Below are 24,009 nucleotides of genomic sequence, written 5' to 3'. Positions count from 1 at the left end.
GAGACAAAAATGGCAGGCTCTGATGGCCAAACAGAGGTGTTGCTGGCCACAGATAGAGCAGAGTGTACCTTCGCAGCAACTTCACTCTCGACCATCTCTGTGAGCTCTTCAGCACTCTCACATTGCTCTTTTGTCACCTGAAGAGCAGAGGCAAAGCTATCAGGAAGAGAGTCTCCTAGTTCAGGTTTGAAATTCTCCAAATACATAGGGATGTCATTTGGAGAGGGACCCTCAGGAGTGTTGTCCTGAAACAATGGTAGAATTGTTTTCAGGATCACTGCAGAGACTGACTGTACAATTTCAGCCAGCATGTCACTCAGTGTAGCTTGTGTGTCTGAGTCCAACGTCTCTGCAGCCAACAAACTCCACTGTGTTTGGGAGATTCTCTCGAAATATTTGTTCACGATAGGTAGAACAGACTCCCGTGTAACAGTTATAGTGTTGGTCATCTCTGATTGGTCCATGGTGAAGAATAATTGCTTTCCCTATTGAGTTTGAACCTGTCTGAAATGTTAACTTGTGTCGTGTTTCTTCTAACTGCGTGTGTGCCTGTGAAATCCCAGTTGAAAGTGTTTGAAATTAATTTGTTTCTCGATCCTAATCATAAATTAAATCCTGGAATGCTGTGACATAATGTGTGATGTCATTTACAAGCTGATCAAGGATCAAAGCGTCTAAATGACATCACACATTACATCACAGCACGGATCAAAGCTTCTAAATGACATCACACATTACGTCACAGCATTCCAGTGAGCGTTCCGGAACGCGCATGCGCACACGCATCGAAGCATCTTACATTACATACGTCACATCACACTTCACAGCAAGGATTCCATCGAACGATCCTGCAAACTCGCGCATGCGCAGACGCATCAAAGCATCTTATTTACACTAAATATAATTATATAATTATAATATGTATAATAAGTATCTATTATAAGCATCATAACATTAGTATTGTTTTAATAACAATACATATGTTGTAAAAACAAAATTATATTATTGAGGCAATAAAAGTCGTGCATGCACACACAGAGACACATTTTGCCACAATCTATCGCCCACAATGCGACCTGAAAGTTACATATTAAACATGAAAGCAAACCATTTCAGCTCACTGACACAGACTTCGCTCGACAGGTGTCAGATCATAACTTTCTTCTGATGAATGAGCAAAATAGTCAAGTAATCATTCACAATCTATCATTAAACAGTCAAGTTTTTGCAGTATATAACAAACAGAATCAAAATATTTCCTCATATTATGACTGATTATTTACATATAACATAATATACAAACTGTGAATCTACGTATTTTTTGCCAATGAGTGTAAGCCTGTTCAGTTTTCCGTTTTACTTTGCCAGATGAAATACAATATTTTCTATGATTTGACGTTGACGGATGAGCCTAATTTATTGTGCTAGGCAGAGAACATGTTACTGTGTAGCAGGTATTGTCTGGATTGAAAATATGCTATTTTCAATTGGCACATTGAAAAGACATTTGCTGTTGTGTCACAAAGTCCACACAAATTAATAAAGTAAATTAATAACTTCACAGCAGAAGGGTTTTACTTCACAAATCAGTAATATCATCATACAAAGACGCACCTTCAATGAGTACAATTCACCACTTGTTGTTTTATGTCTATTTAAAAACATTTGAAGTCACTGTTAAGAAATGTTAAGAAAAGAAATAAAACACAAAGATTTGTTATGCAAAGGAAGATTTCTTGAGAATGTGTAAGAAAACTTTATCTCAGCACTTTTAGAAATTAACTGAGAAAGATTGCAGTGCCGAAGAAGGAATGTGTTCAATTTTTCTTAACTTTTGATGTTTGAAAAGCACCAAAATAGTTCACAAGTAGTCTGGTCTGCCAAGTGTACACTATCTACCATAAGAGTGCAATTAAAGAGGGCAGAAGCCAAAATGCTGCAGAATTTAACTTAAAAAAAACAAAAAAACAACAACTTTTAACTGAATATATACATAGCTCAGTTACCATTCTATTTTTTTTTGTGGTGGGGAGTAGGTGTAGCTGAAGGGAAACTTATCCTGACACCATAACACATTATTTTGTATTTTTTAAATACTATTATATAATATGATATAGTGGAAAAACTGCACTATACTACATTACACTCGTGAAAATCACAATTTATAAGCAGTAGGAATGATGAATCAACTTCATCCTGACATTGATTTGGTTATATACGGATCTTGTTGTACATTGTATACATGACATGTCACAACAGCAAACAATAGTTTAAGAAAGTTGAATTCTCAGTGTTGTTGTTTTTTTTCCTGCTGAAAATGAACAGGTTCTGACTGTAAATGAAAAGATCTCCACTCACTGAAATGCAAACTGCATCACAAAAAGTGCAGAGCATTTGTGCAACCCCGACACAAGATCACCCTCAAGGTTTTTGTAGTAGTTTGTATTATTATTATTATTAGTAGTAGTAGTAGTAGTAGTAGTAATAGTAGTAGTAGTCGTAGTATTTATTTATTTCTTATTTTTCAAGACTGGATCTCACCCTGCTGTCAGGGAAAAGTGTGCGGTGTAATTTGTTTATATATATCATTTGTTATAATAATAATAATAATAATAATAATAATAATAATAAGTAGTAGTAGTAGTAGTAGTAGTAATAGTAGTGTGTGTATATATATATATATATATATATATATATATATATATATATATATATATATATATTTAAGACTGGACCTGTCCGTGCTGTCAGGTAAAGGTGTGACCTGTAGATGGCATGCTCTTATAATCAACAACAGGCACGCGGGGACTTCCCGCAGCCAATCACAGCTCCGCTTTGACCAGTTTAATAAAGTTCGATTTTTTTCCTGCAGTTTCGCTTCGTGTTTCGAAGAAACCGCGTCTTGTAGTCGGCTCTAAAGATGCGGGAGAACCGAGCAGCTCCGGCTGTGTGCAACAAAGATCTGCTCGGGGAGAGAGTCGCGAGCAGAAAGAGGCTCCTGTGAAGAAAGAAAGAAAGAAAGAAGATGTATCTATGGCGCTGCTCCATCGCCATAACCCTCGGCTTGGTGTGGTATTTTTCAGACTGCGGTCGCACTGTGACCCAGTACTTTCTCTGTTTCCTTTTTTGTTTTTACACTCCACTGCTGTTCGGGTCCAGTGGACGAGAGAGCAGCACTCAAACTGATGAAGAGGCGAAGGAAAACACATTTCAGGTCTTTAATGCATTGTCTTTTACTGCCGGAAAGAGTTTACGAGTCGTGTCTAATGTGTTAAATATGAAATATGAGCATGAGATGCATTATCAGATCACATGATAGCACATTAAACAGCCATTTAACAAGTGAGATAAGTTTAAATGTTAGATTAAGTCAATAATCTAACGTGTGTGCAGTGTTTACAGGTCAAGATGTACAAATACTCGAGCTGTTAGATTAGTAAAAGTAGACAAATATTGAAGTGGTAACACTTGTAGCCTGAGGGGCATTTTTTTGTGAAATGTGGCCTGAAGAACTTGTTTTCACTCATCACATCAATGTCAGAGAGAGTTCAGCACGTATTGATGTTGCAGTTTATTTTTATATTCATATCAGTCCTTGGTGTCTTTTTGTTTTTCAGGAATCTGCCAGAGGAGAGCTGTTTGGTGATTTGACAGATGCAAAAAGCAGCGAGCAGACTGAACCACTGGAGTCTCAGTACCCACATGTAAAGACGGCTCTGCAGCAAGGTGAGGCATGTCTCACACACAGGAGAAAATGTGTTTCTATGTGCTGTAATCACATTGAATTTAACAGCTCTGACAGTCTTTTTATGAAGATGTGAGTGAGTCAAGGTTCAAGTCGAGGTTCTTGCTTTGACTTCGAGTTGTTTTGTCAGCAAATTTCACGTCTGTTTTGACTTGACACAGTTGAAAAGGACAGTTTTTGCATAGACACAGCTGCAGCCGGAGCTCATGTTACACGAAGCAAGGAGGGGCTTTAAGGGAAAAAAAGAAAGGGATGAAAAACACACCCTCTGAGCATATGGGCTGTATGTGGCTGCGATGTGTTAAACAGGAAGTAAGATGTCTGATTCTCTTGCTCATTATCTGCTGTTTGCTATGTGTCAAATAGATGCAGCATTTATTCACATGTCTCTTAAGATTGATATCGCAGCTCTGAGCTCCGTTTCATTAAGAACAAGAGTGACTTTTAGTGTCTTCTGCTTTTAAATGTGTCAAGGCAAAGAAATTATTTCAGAATCTTTTTGTTGTCATCGCACAAGTTCAAGAATAATGAGGTAGATGCTCTCAAATTCAATGCAAGTTTTATATAAGACAAAACAAAGTAAACCATTGTATTTCAGTGAGGTCGGGTGTGATGCATTTCAAGTGTTTCAGGTGTTTAACTGTGCAGTATTTAGTGCAATAACAGCTCTGGGGTAGAAACTGTTGTTGTAGTTCTGTTTGTTTTGGCTCTGTAGCATCTCCCAGAGGGCAACAGTTCAAAAAAGGTGGTGACCAGGTGAGATGAGACCATGCTGTGTGTCATTTCAGTCTGTAGAGAGAGAGAACAGGGCATCCAGTGAGTTTTTCTGGGCAGTGTTTATGACCCTCTGGAGCGCTTTTCTCTCAGCTGCAGTACAACAGGGAAACCACAGCGAGATGCCGTAGCTCAGCACAGTGTCAATAGTGCATTGATAAAAGGCCAGAGACAGTTTTTCCACCAGATTATTCTTCCTGAGGAAATGCAGTCTCTAGCTCCTTTCAGGTGGGTTCAAGTTGCGATATTTCTGCCTTTTCGGCCTTTTTCCTTCAGTCTGAATCTCAGAGGCGTGATGGCGGGACCAAGTGATCCCAGCTCTGTATCACCTTTGGAGGTAGTAAAAGAGGCGTTGAATTGTCCAGATGGGAACGGAAAATATATGACGTAGGTTATTTTTGCAACCAACAACTGGATAATAAGGGAAGTGGACCGTATGATCAGAGACATGCCTCTCTCTTGAAGTCAGACAGTAATTGAATCATTTTCAGCAAAATGCAGAACAACTTTGCTTGAGTCTGTAGAATCTCTACAGCGAGAATCAGCACGACGGGCAGTTCCTCTGCCATTATTGTTCTGAATTAACTCAGCTCAGCGATTGCTGATTTTACACAGCACTACTGTCTCCTCCGCAATGCCAGATTGCAATGTGAATGGACGCCAATATTACGTTGTTGGAGTGCAGATCAGTATTAATCCTTATCTCAAAATTCTACTATAAAACAGTTTCAGGTTGTTAATCACAAACGCAGCTGAAAAATGTTAGAAATAAAAATATACTACAGCCTTTTTACATGTAAAGGGATTTTATTCCAACTTGTTTTTGTGCCTAAAGTCTATGTATTCCTGTAAATCACTGAAAATATTAATAATTCACAGGTTGTTTAAAAAATCTTATGGGCCTCGCACATAAATGAGATACTGTGTGAAAGCCCCACATCAGCGCTTTCAGCTGGTTTTCTCAGCTGAACACTATATGATGTATAAATAACGTTGTGTTGCAGTAAATAAAACATGCTCTCCAGAGGGAAATCCTGTCAGGAATATTTGTGCTGAGTTTTGAATTGAAAAATAACAGAGCTTGGATTTCAACAAACAAGCTTTAAAGTCTCTGCAGCCCTCAAAGTTTGATGTTCAGGAGGGAGAGCGTGGGAGTTTTAGTGTTACTGTGAATTTTTTTCTTTTGTGATCGCTCCCCTCAGTGTTCGAGTGCGCCTACGCCCAGCTGATCCTGCCTTGGTACGCCGTTCCCGAGCCGCGCGAGCACCAGCCTCTGCACCAGGTGCTCAGCGGGGAGTTCGACTTTGTAATTGACCGGATCATTGCAAGAGCCAAAGACTTTGATGTTTGCCAGGCAGTCGTGGGCTCCGTTCGCATTCTGACCCAGCACTTGCATAATGCGAAGCAGTCTGACAGGTGAAACTCTGCTTCAGTTACTCTTTGCACCCCGTGATGTGTCTGAACTCCATAAATACCTCCATATTTTTTTATCACCTATGAATAATTTACCTCACTTTTACAAGCTCGCACCTGCAGTTACTTCCAAATGCCTGTTATTTTACATCAGATTTAAGATAATCAGAGATGTGTGGTGATAAACATCTCTGATCCAGTGCAGCACTTACTTTAATAGTCACCTCTCTTTGGCTTTCTGTCTCAGAGAGCTCTTGTTCAGCTCCAGAGCGGAGGAGATCGCAGTTCTCCGAGAATTTTCAGACGCTCTGGTACGTAACCTTTTTCCCGAATCTCTCTGGGACCGAGAAGTCAACCGCTGTGCCTTAAATGAGATCATTGCCTTAAAGGGTAAGAAAGCCTTAAATTCTCTCTCTGCAGGAACACACTCTTACATAACGGCTAAGCCTCCCACAACTTCTTCTACAAGTGTGAATTGTATGTAATCCCTTATTGTCAGTGGCATAGTAGAGCTTAGGACATGAATTTTGGGCTGCATAAAAGGAAGGCGAACTTCCGCAGTGATTTGCCAGTTCCCTTTAGGGTTTTGTCGCTTTTTTTTCCAGCAGCAGATAAAACGTCTTATCTCGTGGGAGTCTTGCTGTGCAGTAGGTTTTTGCAATTATGCATATGGCTCACTTACAATAAGTGATTTTTACAGCTGTAGTTAAAACATTATCTGCATGTCCTCATCTTGGCAACTCATTTCTAACTAAATAGTTTTGTTCATTGATGCATAATTGAGTGTTTGCAATAATTTGGAACAGTTGGCACATTATGCAAAGGCTTTGCTTTCACACTACAAATGATAATCCTGATTTTCCCTAATATTGTGATGTACTGTACAGCTCATTCCCAAGTCAAAAGAAATGTTTGTGAAAGGGCTGAGGCTGAATTTAACCTATTAATCTTTGAGTTTAATGTTTTAACCAGCTGCGGTCCTAATCAAAATTAGTAAATATCTATTATATTATAAAATATTATAGCATATCTAAGTAATTATAGAAAGTATTTTAAGCCTTCAAATGGCAGTTTGTTTGAATGTTAAATGATAAAAGGCCTGCATTTATATAAGCATTTTTACACTACAAGTCAGCTTCCACACATTCTCACACTCACACACACACTGATGGCTACCAGCGGTCACTATCATGCAGGACACCACCTGCTCATCGGGAAGTTTAAACATTCATAAGCACACTCGCACAAAAAAAAAGGTTGCACAGCATCAGGATCAATTTGAGTTTCAGTATTTTCCCCAAGGATTATTCGACATGTACACACAGCGCCAGAGATCAAGCCGCTGACCTTCCTATCAGTGGACGGCTGCTCTGCCACCTGAACCTCAAAGACACATTCTGCAAAAGTCGTTTTCACAGTCTGGCAAATATCAATGATGAGCAACAAGAACTATTTTGATGCATATTTCATTTTTGGAGATAAAAAAAACAAACAGAAAAACACTGAAACACTGAAAATGTACCTTGCCTGCTACAAAAATACAATATATTAATATTATTTCCATTCCAATTTCACTGAGTTTAAAAAAAACAAAACATGATCACAATTATTCACGCTAAATAGTCAATATAGTTTTACATTATAAAGGTTCAGTAGGTCCCTTTTTGTAAAACAGCTTTAAATGGTTTGTTTGCATAATGCCAATTTTGGGAAAATCACAAAAAAAAAATCAATACACTAAATGTGTGGGAAGATCTTTGTGTCAATGTTTAGAAACAACATTGATTTTGTTTCATTGCATCAAACACTGCAGCGCTCCATAATACAGCAGAGATAACCAGAGTCATCTAGATGGAAAGCCTTATATCACAGAATACATGATTTTATGCTCAAATGGCATAACATGGAATTGGATTAAAAACAGTGGTTTTAATGGGTTATAAGTGACATAATTTGACATTTTGGGAAATGCAAGTATTTGCTTTCTTGTACAGATTGAACAAACATGTGAATTATCTTTAGGGTTGCTGGGAGACAGACAGAGACGAGCTGTTTCCAGTCTGAATCCTATGCTAAGCTAACTGGCTGCTGCTCACCTTGCAAGAAAGCAAATAAACGTATATTGGAAAATGTTGCAGTAATACATATTTTTAAACCATAATAAATTACTGAGTTGTTGTAATAACTATTTCAAACTAGAGCCCAACCGATATGGGGGGGGGGGGGGGGGGGACTCTTTGATAACTAATATGCTCCGATATAGTCATTTTTTGAGCTGGAATAATAATTCTCAAACATAAACCTTTATCAAATCATATTTAACATTGTTTGACATTATTATACATTACACAAACAATGTATTACATTGTCAGCCAATTCAATAAATGATAACTGCAGAAAAAAATAATAAATGGGAATAGAATAAATAGCTAAATATACATCATAACTGTTCAGCTTCAGTCAATTGCTGACAAAACATTAATAGCTAACAACATTTCTAAAGCACACCAAGCTACATTTTCTGCATTATATATTGAGTAAAAAAGTTTTCATAAGGGCACATATCAGACATTTGCACTGATAGCAATATGCCTTTGATAGGCTGATATCGGCCGTCGTTACAATCCAATCATTTTGTAAAATGTGAGACTCTTCCTCCTGATCTCAGTTGCTGTGTTCCAATAGCCATACTTCCATGAGTACACTTAAACGCAGTACACTATCTGCACTTACTAAGTACGCAGATTTCAGCAGGTGAGTGTTGTTCCAAATCTAATACTCCGTGGTGCACTTACCGGAAATTAGGCTCGCGACAGCCGCCACGGCTCGTCACCCGCGAAAAACTTCCCGATTTGAACGGCGAAAAAATGACCCTTTGTGTTGTTCAATCTTTACTTCTACAATCCGGCAATATGCCTCCGTTAACGCAGCAAATGTGGAGAATGCGGCGTCGTCGTCAGCAACGTTACCTACTCCTCCTGATGTTGACAGACAATGCTCCGTTGTTGTTGTTGCCGCCATTACAAACATTTTTTTCAAGCTAAGCGGCTCTGCCTGGCTCCGCCTCTTCAGCTACGTAGACAAGATGGCAGCCGTTGAGTGTGTATAGTGAACATCGTTCCACACTCAGCGTTTTGACCGTTATGAGGGCAACATCCGGGTCCTTTAGGTCAGCTATTCTCAACCTTGGGGTCGGGACCCCAATTGGGGTCGCGAGATGATTTCTGGGGGTCGCCAAATCATTTTCAGTCAGCTCTGTCTCCACTGTGTTAAAGTGTTCATGTGTAAATGTGTTTTAGTCTTCTTTGGTAATTTTGTGTCTTTTTTTTGGTCATTTTGTGTCTTTTTTGTCATTTTGTGTCTTTTTTTAGTCATTTTGTCTTTTTCTGGTCATTTTGTGTCTTTTTTTGGACATTTTGTGTATTTCTTTGGTCATTTTGTGTCTTTTTTTGATCATTTTGTGGTCAATTTGTGTCTTTTTTGGTCATTTTGTGTCTTTTTTGTCATTTTGTGTCTTTTTTGTCATTTTGTCTTTTTCTGGTCATTTTGTGTCTTTTTTTGGACATTTTGTTTATTTCTTTGGTCATTTTGTGTCTTTTTTGGTCATTTTGTTTCCTTTTTTTGGTAATTTTGTGTCTTTCTGGTCATGTTTGTTTTTTGGGTGATATGAACTGTTCGTGTGAGATTCTGTTCAGTGAGCGGGGGTCGCGGGCAACATGCATGTTAAATTGGGGGTCGCGACTCAAAAAGGTTGAGAACTCCTGCTTTAGGTACACTTCTTTTCGCCGCGATCGGAATCGGAACACCCTGCGTACTCAAACTAAGTATAGTAAGTACGGGAAGTATGGGTATCGGAACACAGCAAGTGTGTTTGTGTCGTGACATGCAGAGACGGTAGAATCAGTGTGTTGGCTGTTCTCTGCAGGGTTGGGCCTGGTGGTGGCATGGCTGTCGGACCCCGACAACCTGAACCAGCTGGTGGTGAGCCAGCTGGACAGTGTAACCCCCAAAGGCTCCGTGGAGGAGCTGTGTGGATCAGACCCAGATCAAACCTCGATGGCTTCACAGGAGGGCGAGGGCGAAGGCGAGGGCAGTCAAGTGTGAGTTGGCTGTCATCTCCTGCACCCCGCTAGCTCGACCTCGGCACAGTGAGCCTCAGAGCCACGCTGTGAGAGCCGCTTCTGTGTTTGAAATTGGAACTCACTGGCTTTTCTCATTTTCTAGGAGCTTGGAAGGAGCGGGGAGTTCAACCAGCACCAGGATCAAGGCAAAGAGGAAAGGTGTGTTTTGTGATTCAAGTGGTTGTGACTGAAAGGCTTGTTATCTAATTCAAAGCTCTTCAACACTTTAACCTCGAGAACGTGATTATAACCTCTCTTTTCTCTCCGCTCCGAGTGTGAAACATTTCAGATGAGGATAATGGAGACTGGAGGAAAGCAGATGGAGTAGTTTGTGGGTGTCTGGAGAATAGAGAGGCCTGTGCTTGCATAACGTTTTGTACAACATTTTGATGAATAGCAATCTGTTGTCAGATACGTGACATTGTAATTTTCTTTAGCAGCCTGCCTTTCAGTTTTTAATTAATCTCCCGTTTCTTTTGTTTGTTTGTCCAGACAGCTAATTACACAAACGGCGAGCTGAATGCAAATATTTTCAAGCAACTCCTCTCTTTGTGTGGCAAACAATACGACATTAATGATGACTAAATAAGAATTAATTATAGGGTAAGGAAACCTGTAATATGACAAATATGTGTGTTTTCTGTAATGGTCGTTAATTCTGAGAAGAAACACCATCATTTGTCACAATCTGTAAGAATTATTTAACTCTGATGGGACATTTATTCATTATCAGGGCGTCATGTTGAAGTTTAATCGCTCATAATGAAATGTGACTATATCTAGTGACTTTTTCTCTACATTTCTCGCCACAGAGATGCTCTTCATCACAATGCAGATAATTAGACAAGTTGTTGTTTAGGTCGAGGTGGAATGCATTGCTATTCTCTCCTTATGAAATACCCAGTTTATCAGAAGGGACACTGTGCTTCTTCTAGGGCTGCTCAACTAAAATTATAATCATAATATTGCAATTACTTACTGACTTTGGAAATATCATGCATTTGAAGGGTTCATTTGCAAAAACGGATATTTCTTTTTTCTTTTTGTGTTTTGTTTTTGAGGAAACACATGCTACATTGTTTTTTTTTTTTTTATAAAATACCACTCTTAAAATACCTTTTTTAAATTACTTTTATGTCTTTAACAGTGGATTTTGTCAATCTTTAAATATAATTTATGTTGTTTTATATTCATGCTATCTGTTTTTCCCCCTGTTGTACTATATTTAAAAAAAAAAAAAACCTTGATCAAAAAAATCAATAGAAAACCACATTTAAAAAATTTGATAAAGAAATAAAATAAAGAATATATTAATACATTATATATTTTTTTTACTTTAATACAAAAATGGGAATATAATTTATAAAAAATGAATTATATAAAAAATAAATAAGATAAAGTACATTTATTTTAGTGCACTTCCACAAACCACTGAAAAGTACTAAAACATTTCAAATATATAAAAAATAATATATAAAAATAAATTAGACCTAAATAAATGTAATTAAATATATTCTAGTGTACTGCCACAACCTACTTAAAATCCTTAAATCTATTGTCAACATATTTTCAATCAGTAACTCTGAGAAAATGGGAGGAATTTATAACAAAAGATGAAACAAACATCATTATGAAATGGAATGTGACCCAATATTTTTTTTATCTCAATTATCTTGTTCTCATGCTTAACCCTTTATCAGGCGAAGAACCGTATTTGGTAACTTCAGTGGATATCCAAAATAAAAAATAAAAATATTTTGAGAAAAAAAGTTGCAAATTTACTAGATTAAAGCAGATCTACAAGAAAAAAGTCTCAGATTTAAGAGAACTAATGTAGCAAATCTGCGTGGAAGAAAAAAAGTCACAGATTTATGAGAAGTGGGGAAAAAGCAACTTTTCTTGCAGCTTCACCACTTTATATCTCGTAAATCTGACTTTTTTCGCACAGATTCGCCACTTTAAAACCTTAAATCTGCAACTTTTTTTCTTGTAGATTTGCCACTTTAATCTAGTAAATTTGCAACTTTTTCCTCGACCCCATTTTGATATCCACTGAAGTTACCAAATATAGTTCTCCACCTGTTAAAGGGTTAAAAAAAAGGTTAATTACTCGAACATAAATTGTGGAAAGGATTTCTCTGTGTTTTTTAAATGTGTTGTTCTTGTTGTTTTTTTCAGCTAACAAATTAAAAGCAGGCTGGTCTAAACTTGTCGACAAGGTGAAGTCTAAGAAGGCCAAGAAGAAGAAGATGAAGAAGGTGGAGCAGGAGCTGATTCTCCGGGTCATGGCGATCCAGGGCGACGTGTCCGGCGACGACGATGTCAGCAGCAGGGAGGGCTCCCTGCACAGCCAGCAGGACTCTGACAGGGTGAGTATGCTCAACACATAACGCAATACATTAAACTGACGATGACAATTTGTGAAACATGACAGATTCACTGCTGCTTTTTTTGGGCCAACACCATTAGGACGACAGCGATCTGGAAGACTACTTGACAGGCGTCCAAGAGGACATGATGGAATTCAAGCTGTCATATGAGATGTGGCGCGTTGGCCGCTGGGCTGTCAGCATCCCTCATGTGAGTTATAAATATCAGTGACAGTGTGGAATGTCCCGGAGGCTTGTTATCTGTCTGCTGGGGCTCTGTAAAAGCTTGTCCTTGGATGGTTTGTTAATGTTTGAGCTGCAGTGAACTGTGTTCGTAGGTGGACGGGGACGAGGAGGAGCTCATCTTCACCGTTCACCTGGAGGAGAAGGGCAGCCCCGAGAACCTGCAGTGGGACATCAAGAAGACATACATGGATGTTATATACTTCCGCAACAGATGGCAGGTAAAAGGCAGATGGAGGGAAATGTTTTTTTTTTTTCATTTAATATATAATTTTCTGCCCTTAAGTGGTCCAGACACCGCTGATATACTCTGACAGGCAAATTCACAGGATTTTGAAGCTTTTGCAGCCACTTAATCTGCACAAAAAGAAACGGTGCAAATGGTAAAATAACCCTCTCACTGTGCTGCCAGCCAAATACTGTCTGTGCTCCTGTGCTATTTTCACACACTTAAGGTTTAGGTTATATGCATACATTTGGCACAAAATTGCATCCCCTTTCTGTTTACAAAGAGCAGCACTAACAGCCACAGGCAGTTACAGGGAAATTATTAGCCTTTGCAGAATGTGTGGCAACTGAAGAGCATTTTTAAGTGTATAAGTGAGTGTCACAGTCTGGTCAAGGAGTTCATTTGAAAACAGCACTGAGAGATTGGCATATTAAATCACAAATATGGTTTAATTCTTGTCATGTTTTAAGGAATGCCTCTGCACCATGTCAATAGCCAATATACTAGCATTATTGCAATTATTATGATAGAATATTTCCAGGGACTAATCACAGTTATTTTCCCAGCTTGTCTTGGCCTGCTAAAAGCATTAGAAAAATATTTGTCAGGAGTGTGGGAGGGAAGGCATGCTGCGTCCTCAGATGTAATGTCTATTTTAAGGATACATTTTTAAAAAAATGTTTTTAAACTGATACTGCTATCGCCACACTTGCCATAAAGAGATCACTACCTCATACAATTTCAAAATATTTTCATTAAAAAAACTAAGTTTGGAAGTTACCCTAATATGTGCTTAAGCCCGCCTAATGTATTTTCAGTATATGCAGTACCGGTTCGCTGCTCGCACACGTCAGATTCCCAGTGCATGTGCATCAACCTAGCAAGATGAAGCGGGAGTTATCCCTCGGGGAATGAGAAAAGGAAAAAGAAACAGCATGAAAATGAAAAACAGCAGTCGGGTAACTCTCCTCTTTGGGTGGGAGAGTGGGAGGGACGGGACTAGTCCCTCTTTGACCTACATTAACAGGGCGCTGAGCCCTGGGGAGCCCCGGTCTCACTCTCTATAATTTTAGTTGTGTAGTTACAACTGCATTTATACAAAATGGAAAGTAATGGATAAATATTTACTAAGATTGAATTTTGTTTGCATGGATAGCCCACAGGCAAATAGATGCAGATATATTAGTGAATAAATAAATGTTGTGAAACATTATGACAATGGTGCTAAATAGGCTAAATAATAATCTAAATCACCTACATTTGAAGTAGGGGTGTGCCATATCGTATCGTTCACAATAATATCTGTATTTTTTTTATGGTTAAAAAAATGCATATCATGATATTGGCAACGTTCCTACTTCTTGATGTAGTGGTTAAAGTTGTTTTAATCACAAAAAGCTACTTGCTCCCTGTAGCTAAACACATGCAGCTTTCAAAATAATAGCACGGTGTGTTAAGAGAATCCACGAGATCCAAGAAGACTGTCAAAATAAGATTCCTTAAATAAAACATAGAAGAACCTTTTATTCTCCTTTACAAAATTTCATTAAAATATGCCCCCAGAACCCCTAAATGGTTATATTTATCATTTGCTCATACTCAAGAGTCAAGAGTAAAACAAATTGTATTTGGCAACTGTTGAGATTTGCACTTCAAACTACATTTTAGATTTTTAATTATTTAAAGAGACTAAAAAATATATATATATTCTATATCTTTTTAAGTATTTTGTAATATCGCCAAGAATATCGTTAGCGCAAAATAGCCTGCAATATCGTGATATTCTTTTAGGGCCATATCGCCCAGCCCTAATTTGAAGTATAAGAAAGTAAAACAAGTGCAGCCAATTTGATGGAGCTGAATTAATCGTAGCCATATCTATATTTTACAGGTGCTATGCTTAAGTTTCAGCACAGACTCCAGCCAGTGGAGGCACAGAGCCAGCTTCATATAGGACAGGCACAGATGAGCCATTTACACCTTCAACCGGCACAGATGAGTCAGATGCAGCCGCCTCAGGCAGTACAAGCAGCACAGGTCCAGTACAGCCAGATACAGGGGAAGAACAGGCAGCCTCGGCCACTAGTCACACAACCACGTTGCTGAGGGTTTTTTTCATGCTTTTTTTCCTCATTTCCTCTCCTCATGTGCTGTATTTCTCTCTCTTCATACCCTGTCTTCCTGTCCTGTTTACCTTTGTCATATTGTTTGTGGGTGTTTTATACGTTCTGGACGGGATGATGGCTCAATTTCGTTGTACTTGTACTTGTTACTTGTTACTTGGTTCATTCATTCATCATTCAACCACGTGTGCACAGCAAGCAACATCATTTATGGGTTCAGTTAGGAGGCCCCCTTAGCAGAATGTTGCCCAAGTCCCCATGGAGGTCTGAACCGGCTCTGAGTGTATGGCTTTTATAACCTGACCCTAAAGGGGATCGATTTCTTCGGAAACTTAACAGATTAACTGACCATTTTAAATCATTTTGAAAAAAAAAGTAATGTTACATGAAAGGTTGTTGTGTTCTAAAATTTAAAGTGGTGCTCATACATGATTCTCTATGAAGAAACTCATTTTTAAAGATCTGGTGATTAAATCAACTAATGGATGAGTCAACAGAATTGTATTAATGCTTGTAAACTAAGAGTTGAGGACAGCCTGAGAGTTGTGGTTTGATTAGTATGAATCTCTTTTTTTTTTCAAGCTGACAATGCAAAGCAGATTTTCGCCCAAATGAAACTGCTGAGTGAAGTACGGGAACAACGGCTGAAAATGACAAATTCACTTTTGATGAACCATAATCATGTAGTCCAGTGTTGATCCTTGAATTTCTATCGGGCAATTTAACTGATAAGTTTCTGCAAATGGACGTCATAATGAGTATTGACTGAAAGAAGATCTTCTGGCTGTCAGGGTTTTTTCTTCTGAGCTCAGAGAAAATAGTTTCTGTTCTCAGTCTATTCAGCCAGAGTGGGGAAGAATTGTTGCGAAACCAAACCACAACTTTTTTCTTCAGTCTGGAATTCAATATGCAGTCATATGTATAGTACAGTTTTTACATTTTTGCCAGATGTGAAAAACCCGAGGGGTTGACCAAACACTGTTCAGACTTGAAGCTTTCTTGTTGTAGAAACCCCCTTTTGTTTTTTTCAGGACACAACCAGCTTGCCTTCAATCCTGGTGCTGCAGGAGTCAGAGGTTAATGATGGGCTTAAAGAAGAAGCTCGCATATCAGTGGAGACCTTCCTGCAGGTGAAAGACACAAGAAAACTTAAGCCTTGTCCACGGGTAGTTTTTAAAATGTTCTTTGCGCTATGACCTTTTACCCAAATGCAAACTGTGTTTTAGATCTCTTAAATCTCAGCTTTGTTAAAAGTCTTCCCAGGGTGAAGATGTTCAGAAACTGTTTTCAGTCAACACTGCAAACAGATCTTTTGATTTGTAATGTCAGATTGTGAACCGATATCTCCTTTTGTAAGGCGTCACAAAAGATGCAACACTTTGTGCAAGGTTGACGTGACTAAAATGCAGCTGGCTCTTATCTTGTTAACAAGACTATTTTACTGGTTGACACATCATGTGGGCCACTGCAGCCAGGTAGACCTCTGTTAATAGCTTTTTTTCAGGCTTCTGATTGGCCGACATGTTGTTCTTTTTCTTGCATAATTGGCCAACATGGCTTTAAGGGGGTTTGGCATGCTCTTCACACCACTTAAACTGTTTGTTTTTTTTATTTCATTTGAACTGAGAATGTTTTAGAAGTACTTGACGAGTCCTCAGATCTGCTGACAGATAAGCACTTCAGTCACAAAAACCTCATGACTCAACATTGTTCTTCTATTTTCCAGGAGTTAGTTTCTGATAATCTGATCGGCCACACTCAACCGGTTTTCCAGTTCCTCTGTCCTCTCGACAAACTGCTGAATGAGGAGGAGCATTATGGGGGCGTGTGGGGCCTCCTCAGTGGCTTGGCCTACTTCCTGACCCCGGGTCAAGAGGAAGAGGAGGTACAGTCACGCATATCTGATCCACTACATCCTCTGGGTTACTTTTGTATTTTTGTCTTTCCTATCAGTAAAAGTAAGATAGTTCCCGCCAAGACATTTATGTATCAATGGTCAAACGTCATGGAGCATCAGACAGAGTTTAAACAGACTCCCAGGAGAGAAAACAAAGAGGGATGGTAAAATCATTACTCAAACTGTCCAGTATAAACATCCTTCACAGTTTACACACTGGTTCAATATTGACCTACTTCCCATGGTTGGTTGCACACACATTCTTGTGTAGGAAAGGATTTTACGGGCATCACTCACTTTCGGTTTTTACTCCAAACAAAGCGTTTTAAATAATTTGGATAAACTGCTGACTCATCCGATCTCCTGTCTGCTCGTGTCTGCCTGATCTCTGCAATTACTTTGTCATAAGTTTATTATAACAAATAAATCAATAACCCAAACAATGGATATGAGACACAAGTTGTAAACAACTGCAGTTAAACATATCCTGATGTTTACTCTGTGTATCATCCCATCATTTAATTATTCAATTTAATCAGAGAAAACAAAGAAACACAAGTCAATATTTTGTTGTTTGGGACGTTTAATAGGCTTTAAAAAAGGTAAATGACATTGTGTTTTCTTGTTTTCCTTCTGAAAGAGGTAATCTAATAAACAAGGAAAAGAAGTCTTGATTCTGTTTTCCTGTTATTTTGTTATGTCCCGTCTCCACTTTGTGCATGTGCAGTCTGAGCTGCAACATTTTCATAGAACAATCACAATGCTGCTGGGTTGTTTTTATAAGATGTAAAGTTTCTACAATTTTTCCAAATCATGCTTTCTTAAAATTGCGTACTCAAAGAGTGCATAATTTAATATTTTATTCAGGATCTGATTCGTGCAAAGGGTTTATTATTAGTGAAATTCACAATGAGGCATGTAGAATGTGTGATTTTCATAAGACATAAATATTTAAAGCTTTGATATGGTTGCATTTCCTTTCGTAAGCAAATATTCCTGGTAAGGACTGTCTGTTTTGACAGCTTCTGTTTTTGATAAATACCACCATTTTTGCAAATTCTTTTTAAGAAAACAAGCCTTTAAACCCCCAGCGGGTGGTGGGTGCAGAGGGTTCAAAAGACTCCTACTGAACTGAAATATATCAGTTTTTTACCGCTGGTGTGTTCCACTCTGTGCAATAAAGGCTGCTGCCTCTGGGTCAGCTGTCACAACCTGATTGCTGATTGCTTTGCTTTCCTCTTCAGAGCTCCAGCCCTCAGACTGAAGCCCCGAAAGAAATCACAACACAGTCTCTACATCCAGAACCGAGTGCTCTGCCTTCAGAAAACCCTGGTGCCTTTACTGAGAAGGGCAGTGATGTTCCCGGTGCTTCAATCCCAACTATAGTTATCTCTCAGTATGACGCTCCTTCAGAGGAGGCAGGAGCAGAAACCGAAAAGGAGCCGCAGTCTGCTGTGAACTCCGACTCTTCAAATGAAAACTGTTCTCAGGACAAAACGGAGGACTCTGATAATCCCTTAACCTCTCACTTTAAAATGATTTTCAAAGGACTGACTCGTTCCCGGTCGCAAGAGTCTCTGGTCTCGACAAAAAGCACCGGCGACGAAGACCTGCCCGAGTCGGGCTCCACGCCACACTGCAGCCAGAACGGAGTCCTGCATGGGGAGAGCACAGAAGGCCCATCGTGGCTTCACTTCAGCGCAAGGTCGCATAAAAAGGATAGAACATGTTTTAAGATGTCAGGCGGAGTGAGCAGAGCTAAAGTGAAGGACCAGGGCACTTCACCGAGAGGGGACGATTCCCAGTGTCAGAAGAGTCAAGTGAACTGGGAGCAGATGGAGGCGACCAAAGCCCTGTTTGACCTGCTGAAAGAAATATCTGGTGTGTTGTGTTTCAACTACTAATCGTACACGGCATTCAAAGCTTCAGGATCAAACCAGGGCTGCTTTTTTAAATCATATTGCAGCTTTTTAGACTGATTAATGGACTTTTCTGTAAAAAGAGTGTTTAAAAAAAGAGTGTTTTAGTTCATTTCAGCATTGTAAGAAACCCTGCAGAGACCTGACGAACAGTGAACATTTAGTTTGCTTTATTAATCATCATGTGTTATTTTAAAGTAAAAGTATGAGCTGTTATTACAAGTCATTTTGGGCGGTGCATTCATGTGCTTTTGATGTGCTCCGACAATCCAGGTGACAGTTGGCAGCCAAACAGCAGAGAGCAAACACTGATGTGATTAAAAGGCTCATGTTAATCTGAACTATCTCTTTTAAACCTGCATAAATCAATATATAGATATATAATTTATTGATGGACAAACGTGTTAAACAATGTACAATTGAAAAAATATCCCTCTTCCTGCCATCTTCCTATTTTTTAGTAATAGCAAGATTTTTAATGCTGAAATTGAATCAAATATCTTAAGTCAGGTAAAGTCAATGTGATCTAGTGTATATAGCCAATCATTTAGTCTCAGAGGGAGACGGTGAGATGTTGTACAAACTACAACACCTTCTGTCGTTAAACCTTTGCACTGGATGAGAAAAAACATATTAATACTCTTTGCGGCCTTTATAGCTTTAGTTTAATGTTTGTGTATTTACTGTTTGAATCACAGCCAAATGAGCTAAAACATGCAAAAGCACTGATATGCTCCTTATAGGTAGGTTCTTGAAGGTAAACCTGATACTGTCTGTCTTTACAGGAAACTCCATCCTCATAAACATATTTGATGCCATGTTGAAGCCAGTTATGCCCATTTTAAAGAAGTAAGTTCGGTGCTGTCTTCCAACCCGTACAGAGTTGTATAATGCAGCTATTCTCAACCTTGGGGTCCCGACCCCAATTGGGGTCGCGAGATGATTTCTGGGGGTCGTCAAATCATTTTTGGAAGTCAGCTCTGTCTCCACTGTCTTAAAGTGTTCATGTGTTTTTGTCTTTTTTTTTGGTCATTTAATGTCTTTTTTGCCCATTTTGTGTTGTTTTTTTTAGTAATTTTGTGACTTTTTTGGTCATTTTGTGTCCTTTTTTTTGGTCATTTGTGTCCTTTTTTCTGGTCATTTTGTGTTTTGTTTTTTTAGTAATTTTGTGTATTTTTTTGGTCATTTTGTGTCTTTTTTTGGTCATTTTGTGCCTTTTCTGGTCATTTTGTGTCCTTTTTTTGCCCATTTTGTGTTTTGTTTTTTTTTAGTAATTTTGTCTTTTTTTTGGTCATTTTGTATCTTTTTGGTCATTTTGTTTTTTTAGTAATTTTGTGTATTTTTTTGGTCATTTTGTGTCTTTTTTTGGTCATTTTGTGCCTTTTCTGGTCATTTTGTGTCCTTTTTTTGCCCATTTTGTGTTTTGTTTTTTTAGTAATTTTGTCTTTTTTTGGTCATTTTGTGTCTTTTTGGTCATTTTGTTTCTTATTTTGGTCATTTTGTGTCTTTTTTTGGTCATTTAGTGTCTTTTTCTGGTCATTTTGTGGTCATTTTGTTTCTTATTTTGGTCATTTTGCTTAATTTTATGTCATTTTTTGGTCTATTTGATTCTTTTTTGGGTAATTTTGTGTCTCTTCTGACAAATCCCAAATTAGCAAGTTATTACTTTACAAGGAGTCTCTGGCTTGAAGCTGACTGTTACAAAAATATATATAAATGCACAGACAGAGATGTTTTAGTTGTTGTCTGCTTCATTATTTGTCCAAAATTCGTCGTATCAACTGAGTTTGTCTGATCTGAACTGTGAGATTGTGTTCAGTGAGGGGGGGTCGCCAACAACATGCATGTTAAATTGGGGGTCGCGACTCAAAAAGGTTGTGAACTCCTGGTATAAAGCACCTAGATCCTTGTCTATGATTGACTTCTGGTTTTATTCTATTACAGAAAAGTGAACTCTTTCCTGAACAAGATGAACCCGACAGAGATGCAGATGGCTTCATACATCGACACCATGCGGGAGAAACTGTGGCCAGACTTTCAGCCAGCTCCTCCTGCTCCTCCTCCTCGCACCGACGAGGAGAAGAACGAGACCAGGGAACGAGCGCACAACCTGATCAACGCCAGATGTAGGTGACGCCTCTCCAGTGCTCCAGCAGGAAACACACACTTATTCTTGGAGGTTGATAAACCATCTAAAATGTGTTTTTCTGTTCTCTCTGTAGACTCAAACTATCTCATCCTGAAGAAGACGGACATGGAATCTGTGTTTAATCTTTTTCAGGACAGTGAAGAAAACAAAATGCTAGTATATGTGAGTATCTAAATAGTTACTGTTGTTCTACTTCCCTCATTTATTCCATTTTTCACACTTTATTCAACACCGTTGAAAAGGGTAGAAACTATTTTTGACTATTTATGACTATTTATTACCATCCATTCATCTACCTGCACTGCTGCTTTACTGTACATTCTTTACTGTATATATTTCTATAACATATTCATTCACTGTATATCCTACAGCATATTCAATTCATACCTGCAGTATATTTATACACTGTTCATATGTAAATACCTTGCACTTTACTACTCTGCACTTCTGGTTAGATGCTAAACTACATTTTGTTGTCCTAGTACTTGTACTCTGTTCAATGACAATAAAGTTGAATCTAATCTAATCTAATCTAATTTCCCCAAATATCCCCAAAGGGATGATTCTCAGTTCAGTTGAAAATTATATAAAAAATAATCATGTTTATTTTGTTGTTGCTGCGAATATTTTGTGTGGTACAAGTCTGTAGAATAGGATTTGAACATCTTGCATCACCACAGTATTTACTTCAGTTTGACTGCCAACAGCCATAAAACAAAAAAATTGATTTTAGCCTCCTGTAAAAACTTTCAGAATAAAGATGGGAGTGAAACTGGAAAGTTTGGTGTCTTAGTGCTACTGAAGTGGAGATTTCTGGCTCAGAATTTGAGAAAATGACATTTAAAGATATGTATTGTAAAATTCCATATCACCATCAAACTTCCTAAGATGATGGCTTACATTAAGGTGGTTATTTTTTATATTACAAGTTCTCTGAAAAGTTTTGTTTAAATATGCAAATGAGGCATTATCTAATGCTAACTTTTAGTGAAATCTTCAGGCGTAAATATCTAAAAATTGCAGTAAAATAAACATTTAAATGTGTATTTTTGAGGTTTTATTTCCACTTGTCTGAAAGACCACATTTATAGAAGCCAAATAATAACCAAAATCTAAAAACTGACTGACTGTGGATGAATAAAAACAATGATTGTTCTGATTTTGTTGCTTTATATTTCCTAGATGCTTCTGTCATTCCTATTGAGGGAACTTCTTCCCAACGAGCAGCATTCCCTCCATGTGCTGCAGAAAGTCACCAACTCCACTAACTGACCTGTGAACCCTTGATGTTGTTTTAAATGGTACCTTCTTTTTAAACTTTTTTTTTTAGAATATCAAATTATTTATTAAACATCTTAAAATGCCTTACAATATTTGTGTCAAACACTCCTCAATGTCATTTTTTACCTCAAACATACTGTGAATTTGTGGATTTCCTTGTGGTTTTTATTTTGTAAAGCTAAAACTTGTAGGTGATTAAGCAGACTTAAAAATGTGTGAAATCAGGAGCGTACTATGTGGGACCCAGCTTTGTACTTTTATTGTAAAACTAAGGGGAGAAAGTAAAAAAAAATGTAAAAAAAATCATATTTACAGTTTGAATTACACCCTTCACGTTAATGTCAAATCATTTCAATATTCTCAAATATTTTGTGTCACTTTGAGCACTTTTATAAGGTGAGAGTGTTTGTTTTCTGGTTAATATGACCTAAAGATAAATAACGAAAGAATATCCCACAATTACCAATCACTTAAATATGTCAAAGTGGACAGGACCACTATCAAAGAAAACTGTTGTTGTAAATGAGTTTATTTCACATTTTAATAAAGATTTTTTCCAGTTATATTTCTGTTTCTTCTTGTTTTTTAAGTCAGTTTTGACTCCGTAAAAGATAAATATTGCAAATTTAACAGTGAATAAGTCGATGATACCAGCAGCTCATTTGCTCTGACGCAATATTTGAGAAAAAGATATTTCAGTTGAGTTAAACAACTTCCCCCGCTGAGGGAAATCCTGTAGATGAAGTGTGAGATGTATTTAAAAATAATTACTACTAGACTTGAAATGTCATGTTTATATTCAGGCACTTTCACATTTTTCTACTGGGTGAAGCTTCATCAAACATAGCAGGACAACAGAAACAATCCTGATTTAGACAAACAAGAAACTTAATATGCTATGCTGTCCTGAAAAACAATTTATCCAGCAACTTCTGCCATGTTTCTGTGACCCTTAATGGAAATTCTGTCTCATTATGGAAGTGTAACAGAATTAATTACAGGATTACTCTGGTCCAGGTCACAGGAGGGAGATTATCAGGCAGCGTAACAGCATAAATTCATTATTTATTCACTTAAATCCCTGCAGCCAGGTAACAACATCACTGAACAAAACACTTTAATTTACAGCAGAAACTGGATGATCTTATCTGATCCTATTACCACCCAGAGGTGATGGCTCGTCGTTAACCCAAATTAAAAATGACAAACTAATGATGAAAATGTTAATGTGCAGGTGAGAATAATGTAGTCTGTGATTTACATCTAAACGGCCACCACTCATTGTTTTTGGTTGTCTTAATATTGTTGAGTACTTTGTTAATCCCAGTGGGACATTTCACTGTTAAAGCAGCTTAGAGCAACAAAAACAGAAAAACACCAATCTTATCAAATAATAAGGGAAAAAACAAACTGTTGAACATAGTGCCAGTAGTGCAAATTAACAACCACACTTTATTTTTATCGCACTTTTCACACAAATAAAATGTAACACAAAGTTCTTCACACAGTACAACCCACACACACGCCAAGCAATGAATGGCATCATAATTAATAGTAGTAATAAGAACAGCATTCAGTAGCAATACACGGAACAGTAAAAACAACTGAAATTAAATTAAAGAAATGAAATGCAAATAATAATGTAAAATATAATGATTACAAACAATACATTAACAGAAGGTGTTAATATACTAGTATTGTCAAAACAAAAGTATATTTATTACTAACAAATCAGATAATCAATCA

General features: G+C 37.9%; 1 protein-coding gene across 1 annotated transcript; it reads left to right on the top strand.

Annotated features, from left to right (window-relative positions):
- Positions 1-2,786: 2,786 nt before the first annotated feature.
- On the top strand, positions 2,787-22,826 carry si:rp71-46j2.7 (uncharacterized). Its single transcript, XM_059346600.1, has 16 exons — positions 2,787-3,214; positions 3,618-3,726; positions 5,722-5,935; positions 6,180-6,322; positions 9,858-10,032; positions 10,157-10,212; positions 12,232-12,422; positions 12,523-12,633; positions 12,761-12,886; positions 16,049-16,147; positions 16,744-16,902; positions 18,159-18,795; positions 19,619-19,682; positions 20,778-20,959; positions 21,056-21,144; positions 22,165-22,826. The coding sequence occupies exons 1-16, from the start codon at positions 3,026-3,028 to the stop codon at positions 22,252-22,254; spliced, it is 2,634 nt and encodes an 877-aa protein (XP_059202583.1). The 5' UTR covers positions 2,787-3,025; the 3' UTR covers positions 22,255-22,826.
- Positions 22,827-24,009: the final 1,183 nt, after the last annotated feature.

This window comes from Centropristis striata, chromosome 12, assembly GCF_030273125.1.
Source record: "Centropristis striata isolate RG_2023a ecotype Rhode Island chromosome 12, C.striata_1.0, whole genome shotgun sequence".
In the NCBI taxonomy this organism is placed as follows: Eukaryota; Metazoa; Chordata; class Actinopteri; order Perciformes; family Serranidae; genus Centropristis; species Centropristis striata.
The sequence above is the reverse complement of the archived record's forward strand: the minus strand, read 5'-3'. Positions and strand labels throughout refer to the sequence as shown.